A 9,034-nucleotide genomic window follows, 5' to 3' on the forward strand; every position below is an offset into this window, starting at 1 on the left:
TTTCCATCTGAAATCCCTATGGACTTCTGCATAGGCAACCAGGGGCTTCCCTGGTGGCTCAGAGGTTAAAGCGTCTGCCTGAAATGTGGGAGACCTGGGTTCGATCCCTGGGTCAGGGAGATCTCCTGAAGAAGGAAATGGCAACCCACTCCAGTATTCTCACCTGGAGAATCCCATGGATGGAGGAACCTGGTAGGCTGCAGTCCATGGGGTCGCAAAGAGTCAGACGCGATTTCACTCATTTTCACTTAAACGTCTGTTGAAACTTTTTGTTGGAGTCATAAAATGCCCCTCTTTCCTACACTGGGCTCTGACTCCAGCCACAATGTCCCATTAAAAATAAAATTTAAAACAAGCACTTTCCGATCCAAAATTATGCCTGGGATTTGCTTCAGGGGAGCCCCACCCTGAGAGTGTCCCCTTGGGAATGCATCTGCCTGCTTACTGGACTCGAGTCATTTAGGACTAGGGAAGGGAATAGTACTTTAAAGTTTATATAGGGTCATGAAATGGGGCTGGGGCTGGGTGAAGACCCACTCTAGTTCTTGACGTCTTACCTCTCCATTCAAAAATAAATCCTCCTCCCCTCCTTCCCTTCTTCTCTTTCACTTTCTGTCACTATGCCTCCTCCCATCATTTTTGCCACAGATGTCCTCTAAAACTGTGGTCCTTACAAATCTTGCATTAAAATCACCTGGGTAGCAGGAGAGGGTGTGGTGGCGGTCAGTTTGTATTTTTACAAAACTTACTGAAGGATTTATATGGATTGCATTATTTCAGAACCACTGGGATATATTCTAGAATATTAAGGCTAGTCCAAACTTCTTTATAGCTGAGGTGAAGGATCTTATCCATGATCACAGCATGGGTTAGAAGCAGAGCCAAGGCAAGAACTCTGGGTTCCAAGAACCCCTGCTTCATGCAGGTCCACTGTGCTGACCTCACCACCCTGCCTTCACAGCCATCCCAGGAGACAGTGGATACAGCTGATGGCCACTTAAAGACGGTCAAGGTCACCAGTGCCAAAATAGTGTCCTATATTAGCAAATGCCAGAGCTAGTTTCAAACGTGGAGACAAGCTATTCATCTAGCAAATTTGGCAACCTGTCTGCAGGCAGAGGTAAAATTAGTATTTGGAAAGCAAACTGGGACTCACAAGTAGTGTCTTTTGAAATCCTAACACCTTACTGCTGAAAGGAACATTTGAGAGCTTTTCATCCAACCGCACTGTGTCTGTAAAATTCCTGCCCCATCCCTCTCAGGGTGCACTTGCCAGGCTCCCCCCACCCCGTGTGGGCTCTGCTCACATCCCCCCAGTGCTGGGGGACTCATGACCCTTATAACCAGCCAACAGTGTGTTCTTACTTTTACAGGTGGGTATCTTGCTACTCCACGTCCCGTCCTTCAGACACTCCATCTGGAATGTGTCCATCTCCACATTATCCTAGGAAGAAGCATGAAGAAGGGGAGGAAAGAAGGGGGAGTGGGTTGGTGACTGTTTCCCAGTGTAACCAGCTCTCCCTCCAGAGCTGGCTGTTCTCCGCTGGGCTTTCCCAACGGGGGCCTCCAAGGGCTTGAAATCAAGGGGAGGACAGACACTGAGTTCATGTCACCCGTTCCTACTCTGGAGAGACACCTAGTGCTAGGGTGGGGCTGGGGGGTGCGGGTGTTGGTTGGGGGCTGGGCAGCTGTCTGAGAAGGGACACCTGTACTGGTGACGCCTTCTTCAGAGCTGTGGTTCTGAAACCTCACTCAGTGAGCATCAGTGTCGCAGGCCCCCTCCCAGAGTTTCTGAATCAGTGGCTCTGGCCTAGGGACCAAGCCCTTGCATTTCTAACTAGTGATGTGCTGGTGTGGTGGGGACCCCACTTGGATTATCATTCCATGAGAGCAGCAGTCCACTAGCTTGGCTTACACTGAACTCACCTGGGCAACTTAACAGACAAAATGATCACGGGCCCTGCCCCAGAGATTCTACTTGATCTCAGGTGGGGCCTGGGAGGTGGTTTTGTTAACTAGTGGATTCCTAGGAGAACCACTGTTTCAGAGAATGAGCAATGCTCACCTGCCACCTTTAAAAGCTCAGCTTCTGTCCCAGGGCTACTCGGTAAGCCTGATGAACTGTGTTAAGGCTGTTTGTACTGACTGTCGGGCTAAATGGATATTTTGCTCGGACTTTTGTACCACTTTCAGAAGGGAGAGTCTGGGACACATGCTTTGAATTTTCAGAAGGCTGGAATTTTTGGCGCATTGTGGGAAAGCTCGGAAATACCGTGGTGGGACCAGGACAAGCTCTGGAAGCCCATCTGCCCTGGAAGGCTCTGGGGAGTTTCTCTAGCCTGGAGACCCACCCCTCCCCTAGCAGGACCCTGTACCTTCAGCACTTTGTAGCCTGTGTCACAGCTGATGAGCACCTGGTCTTTGAAGGAATACGTGGTTTGCAAGGGTTCGATTTTCCCATGGACAGGAGGCTGCAGCTTGGGGCACTCATTCCCTGGTGGGGAGCAATGAAAGGAGTAGGTGAGAAAACAAAGGAAAGGGTGGTCATGAGAAGCCTTTCCCTAGAATTCAAGGCCTGATGGAGGTGGGAAAGAACACGTGAAAACCGCACCCCCAGGGCATGGGGGCCTAGACCTACCAGGCCCTGTAGAAGGCTTACTTTGGACACTTGAGCAGGTCGCTTTCCAACTTGGACCTTTATTTCCTCATCTGTAAAATGAGGTGGTTTGCCAGATGATCTCATCAAAACTCAGGGTAGGAAAAGGTATTAAATGTCTGAGCATAACTCTTGTCTGATGTTTCCTTTCCATCTTCCACAGTAGGCCTGTGGGACACTTCTACAGGGACGAGGAGCTCAGTACCCACCAGTGTGTACCTTTCATACTAGACTCCTCCAATGAGAGGAACAGAATTTTCATATTCCGCTGAAATTTACACCCTTCAAGTTTTTACTCAGTGGGAGTAGTTGGCTCTTTTGGGCCACTCACGATGACCCCACTCTTTCTTCCCAAGATCATTCTTCACAGTGCCAGAGAGACTGTGATTTGCACTTCAAAAGGCTAAACTGGGTAGAATTCCTATGCCTGACGCATTTCCTGGATTATTCTCCCTCATTAATATCCTCTTCCTGCCTCTCCCCACAAGCAGGCACTGAAGCTGGTGATGAGCCAAGGCCAGGATATAGCGTCTTTGCACTGTGTTAGTCACACCCAGCTGTGGTCCTGCCGCTGCCCCTCTTCCTCCAGTTACTGTACGCCCCTTGGTCAAGTAACTCCAGCAGGGTTTGGACCAGGACCGGGTGCCTCAAGGTATTGGGCGATGAGGCCTGTGGGCTTTGTCACTCTGGGTGCTCAAGGAGGCAAAGCACCATGATGAAGCATTTTGTACTAGAGGCCTACACCCAAATTTATGCCCCAGACTTTGGAAGGCCTGGGGCCGGAAGGATCCTCTCCAGGCCCAGTCAATCACAGTGTGAAGTTCTGGAAACTATTTTTTTTGAAAATTATAGTTTAAAAAAATTATTTATTTTATTGGAGTCTAATTGCTTTACAATGTCGTATTGATTTCTGTTGTACAACAAAGTGAATCAGCTGTATGTATACATTTATCCCCTCCCTCCACCCCCCACCCCCCATACTGTCTATCTAGGTCACCACAGAGCACCGAGCTGAGCTTCCTGTGCTTTATAGCAAATTTCCACAAACTATCTATTTTAGATAAGGTAGTACATGGGATCGCAACTGAGCAACCTCACTTTCACTTTTCACTTTCATGAATTGGAGAAGGAAATGGCAACCCACGCCAGTGTTCTTGCTTGGAGAATCCCAGGGACAGGGGAGCCTGGTGGGCTGCCGTCTATGGGGTCGCACAGAGTCGGACACGACTGAAGTGACTTAGCAGCAGCAGCAGCAGCAGCAATACATATATGTGAATCCCAATCTCCCAATTTGTTCCACCCTCCCCTTTCCCTCACCCTGTGTTTGCATGTCTATTCTCTTATATTAGCATCTCTTTTCCTGCCCTGGAAATAGGTTCATCTGTACCATTTTTCCTAGGGCATATACTCTGAGAAAACCATAATTCAAAGTGACATGTGTACCCCAGTGTTCACTGCAGCACTATTTACAACAGCCAGGACATGGAAGCAACCTAAATGTCCATCGACAGATGAATGGAGAAAGATGTGATGCATATATACAATGGAATATTACTCAGCCATAAAAAGGAACGAAATTTGGTCATTTGTAGAGATGTGGATGGACCTAAAATCTGTCATACAGAGTGAAGTAAGTCAGAAAGAGAAAAACAAGTATCATGTACTGATGCATATATGTTTTTTGTTTTTAAAAATCTCCCCACTTGATTCTGAAGTGCAGCCAGTTTTGAAAACGTCTTATCCAAACCCACCATCATTGCTGCCCTTTATCCCATTTATAGATGAGAAACTAGTCAGCAGAGAGAATCTGCCTTGGTTCCAAGCTGCTCAGTGGCAGGGTTGGGAGTCCTGCCACATCCCCGGAGGAGCCCAGGCCAGCACCCCCTCACACTCCCTGGCTGCTACACCATGAGGGCTGAGCATGGAAGACAGGTGTGACCCAGAAGGGGAGAGACTGTGTTACCTGTCGCCCTGTATGACAGCCTCCAGCCCCTGTTCTCCCCCGAGTTGTCACTGCGAAACAGGATCTGGATGCTGTGGCTCTGGGTATTGATGGGTTCTGGGGCTTTCTCTCCACAGAAGGGCCCCAGAACTTTTGGACCAGCTTTAATCTGTGAGGGGCAAGATAGAAAAAAAGCAGGGTCACACCTGAGTGGTGGCAGTGACTGCTTCTGGGATCATCGCTACTCTGCACCCAGGGTTTTCTGGAAGCTTCCATGTGAGTCCATGATGTTCACTCACATTCTTAGTGGGCATTACCATTCACCAATGGGTTCCATCTCCATTCTGCCATTCACAGATTACAAAGACCTTGGAAGTGGACAAGGCAGGCTGATTTTCCTCTCCTCAGAGATGAACATATTATGGTTCAGAGAGGGGCAGAGCCCTGTCCAGATACATAGGACAGAAAATGCCCCTGCTTGCAAAGATCCTGCAGTCTAGTCCAGGCAGACTAATAGATAATAATAAAAAAAAAAAATTACCAGCTGTAGTAAGTATCACAAAAATAATCAGGGTGATATATAACATACATATATAATATAAATGTATGCTATATGTTTATAATTTAAGTAGTAAAATCTATGTAGTCTCTATAATTTTCATCATTAATATAGTAGATGTTGTTTAGTTGCTAAGTCATGTCCAACTCTTTTGTGACCCCATGGACTGCAGCCAACCAGGCTCCTCTGTCCATGGAATTTTCCAGGCAGGAATACTGGAATGGGTTGCCATTTCCTTCTCTAGGGGAATCTTTCCTACCCAGGGATCGAACCCCTGTCTCCTGCATGTGTCTCCTGCATTGCAGGTGGATTCTTTACCACTGTACCACCAGGGAAGCTTCAGTATAATAGATAATAACTTTAAATAGTTAGGGAAGGCCTCTTTGTGGAGGTAACATTGGATTTGAAACATGTAGGATGAATAGGAGCTTGTCATTTGGAGAGGAGGGGAGAATACATTCCAGGCAGGGAAAACAATGTATATAAAGGTTGAGGCCAAAAGTGGGAAAGAGCCTGGTAAGTATCAAGAGCAGGAAGGAAGCCAGTGAGGCTGGAGGAGAGGGAATGCCATGGCTTGAGGATGGGAAGGCAGCCATGAGCCATGCTGTGTTGAGGAATTCATGTTTATTCCAAGTACAATCTTGATATAACCTGGCTTTTATAAAATTTACCCTGGATGCTAGAAGATAACATACCATGCAGAGCAAGAGTGGATGCCAGAAAACCCTCCAGGTAGCTCTGCAGCTGACCAGAGAGAGCAGGGATTGGACTCAGGAGAAGGCAATGGCACCCCACTCCAGTACTCTTGCCTGGAAAATCCCATGGGCAGAGGAGCCTGGTGGGCTGCTGTCCATGGGGTCTCGAAGAGTCGGAGACGACTGAGCGACTTCACTATCAATTTTCACTTTCATGCATTGGAGAAAGAAATGGCAACTCACTCCAGTGTTCTTGCCTGGAGAATCCCAGGGATGGGGGAGCCTGATGGGCTGCCATCTATGGGGTCGCACAGAGTCAGACATGACTGAAGTGACTTAGCAGCAGCAGAGGCAGTGGAGATGGAGAGAAGGAAGAGGCACTCTGGGCTGGTCCAGATTTCCAGCCCCCAGGCCTGGGTCCTGCCTCTGCTTTAACTCTTTCTCCTTCCTCCTCTGAGGACCAGCACTTCTTAATCCTCATTTGATGACTTCTATAATCCTGGGTATATCTTCATCTTGTCACCCTTACTGTGGTGAGGGGGACAGTGAAGCCCCTAGAGTTACCTGCCTAATGATAAGCTCATAGCATAGCAGCTGGGATATAATGTATGGTAGACAGAGTTCTGGGCCTGCCTTGTGGCTCAGATGGTAAAGAATCTGTCTGCAATGTGGGAGACCCGGGTTCCATCCCTGGTTTGGAAAGATCCCTTGGAGGAGGAAACCCACTCCAGTATTCTTGCCTGGAAAATTCCATGGATAGAGGAGCCTGATGGACTACAGTCCATGGGGTCATAAAGAGTCAGACATTTTTTGACTAAATGACTAACACACACAGACAGAGTTCTAAGATGGTCCCCATGATCTTCACCCTGGTGTCACTTCATGATGATATTATGTTACCTGGCAGAAAGGATTTTTCAGGTGGGGCAAAGGGCTGATTTGGGATCAGGGAAGTTCCCTAGACTGGGTCCAATGAAGGTGGTGGATGTTATTTTAAATAATTACTTTTTAGGAAGCCACCTGCTTGGCCCCCTATCCTGGAAGAAGGTAGAGAATGTCAATTTTCCCAATTCAGCCAAGATTTGTCAGTATCCCCAGGGCGTATAGCCACTGCTATCTTACCTTGATGTAGTCATAGGGGCAGGACACCTCAGGATGGTCCTCAATGTCGAAAATATCCTCAAATTGCAGGCTGATCATGAAACCCTCCTCTAGCTCAATGGTGTAGAGGCATTCGGAGCTCTTGGGGTAAGGGCTGGGAAAGTCGGGGCTGGTGATCACGCCGGTCCGCTGGGTGAAGAGGTTGTCACTGCACTCCACTGTGGGAAGCACACGGGAGCAAAGTGGTACACCACACTCAGGGCCACAGCAGCCCGTTTCTTATCTGCTACGGCACAATTTTCCCAGTGGTTCTGAGACGCAAGTGGGGGAAGGAGTCACTATCCCCATTTTACAGATGGGGAAACTGAAGTTCAGTGAGGGGAAGAGATTTACACAAGGTCACACAAGCAAGTAATTTTCAGGGTTAAGACTCACAGGCAGTGAGTGTGATATACCTTTTTGTCCAATTCTCCGATCTTGGTGTGGGGCGTGAGGGGTCTCAGATGAAAGGTTTTGAGATGTGTGGTCAGGGAGAGGATCTTCTCCTCTTTTGTGCTGCTCTCCCCTCAGCCCAGGACTCCATGAAATCTCTGCTCAAAGCCATCCTTGATCCCTCATTAACACAGGACCCTCACACATACCCTCACTCTCTGGCCCCTGGCCTTGCCTTGTTTCTCTTCATGCTGTTGACCACTGCTTGCATTGTGAAATGTATTTCTTGGTGGATTTTCCTGCCCCCACAAATCCCCTGAGCTCTGGGAGTCTGCTCTGTTCCCCATCACAGTTGCAACCCAGCAACCAGTGTCTTGTATCCTGGCCATGGCTTAACCCTGCAAAGGCCCTGTGATATGCCATTGAACCATTGTCCTTGGATCTGGCATGTCAGTTCTTTCTGGTCATTTGTAAATGAGAAAACTGTGGCCCAGAAAGGGGGCATAGCTAACCCTAAAGTTCCTCAGTTACAAGCTTTAGAACAAGGTTTAGAGTGGTCTCTGAATCCCTGTGCTTTAATATTCTACCCCAAGCATTTTCATGGGGATGACATTGCTCCCAGAGGGGCCAAAGTTGGTTCTTAGAGAGGGGAAGTTGTTACTCTTTTTATGCATAACACACAGGCAGACATATAGTACATAAACATATATACAGGGTATTTGTGGTATTAAATTTCATGGGTGAGACAATTAGGAACAGAAAAAGGCTCTTGGGGGGCAGAAGCAAAAATGAAAAACAGGATTCATAAACATTGCTCAGTCTTAGCCCCTCTGTGGTCAGCACATGGTAGATACTCAATAAATACTTACTGAATGAAAACCATGGAAAATACAACCCTCTTCAACACTCATGTATGTGCCTGCTTTATACTGAGGGGTTTTATTCAGAAGTAGAAGTTTTTGAAGGAGGAAGGAAAAGACATCCTGTTTCTAGCATGCCCTCCCCCAATGCTCCCTCACTCAGCTTCCAAGCAGTCTTTCTGGGACCCACATCCTTACCCTGCAGTCATACTGATCTACTGGCAACTCCCCAAACATTCCGAATCCTGTCATGCTTCTGAATGTTTGCAGAAGCAGTTCTCTCTGCCTGTCATGCCCTCCCTTTCCTTGTCCTTTTTCCTTCATCAAGGGCATCGTCTCTGGCAAGTGCTTGCTCACTTGCCACAGACTCAGGTCTGACGGTGCCACACCCACACTTCATTTACAACACTTACTAGATTTTATTATTTGCCTGTGTGGCTATTACCTGCTAGCCAGGAGGTCCTCCTGGAAATGTCTTAGTCCTCCTACTTCTCCCTCCCCACCTCAGCCTGGATACTATGGCAGAGAAGGCACGTGGATGAGAGGGGAGAGCAAAGAGAGCAAGAAGGAAAGGGATGTTTTCTTGCTGTCTTATCTTTGTCTCTCTCTCTCCCCTTCTCTCGCTTGCACTGGGGTTCCCTCTATCACAGTATAAAAGTGAGAGGCCAGGGAAGAGCAGAAAAAAAGGAGCTGGTGGGTAAAACCTAGTGCAGGGTTCAGACCTGGGAAACCTGGGTTTTCCCTTGACTTGGCCTATTACTTACAGGAGGAGAGGAAATAGGGACTAAA

General features: G+C 47.9%; 1 protein-coding gene across 6 annotated transcripts in view; it reads right to left on the bottom strand.

The window, feature by feature from the left end:
• The window catches only part of MASP1 (mannan-binding lectin serine peptidase 1 (C4/C2 activating component of Ra-reactive factor)), a 69,250-nt gene that overhangs the window by 28,380 nt on the left and 31,836 nt on the right, over positions 1 to 9,034 (bottom strand). For all 6 annotated transcript variants that reach the window (XM_010853917.1, XM_010853916.1, XM_010853914.1 and 3 more), the window contains exons 5-8: positions 6,975 to 7,171; positions 4,620 to 4,767; positions 2,376 to 2,494; positions 1,366 to 1,444 (exon numbers count right to left, since the gene is read on the bottom strand). In XM_010853917.1, the coding sequence (XP_010852219.1) occupies positions 1,366 to 1,444; positions 2,376 to 2,494; positions 4,620 to 4,767; positions 6,975 to 7,171 (543 nt within the window). The remainder of the gene's footprint in view (positions 1 to 1,365; positions 1,445 to 2,375; positions 2,495 to 4,619; positions 4,768 to 6,974; positions 7,172 to 9,034) is intronic.

This window comes from Bison bison, unplaced genomic scaffold (assembly GCF_000754665.1).
Source record: "Bison bison bison isolate TAMUID 2011002044 unplaced genomic scaffold, Bison_UMD1.0 scf7180017864333, whole genome shotgun sequence".
NCBI lineage: Eukaryota > Metazoa > Chordata > Mammalia > Artiodactyla > Bovidae > Bison > Bison bison.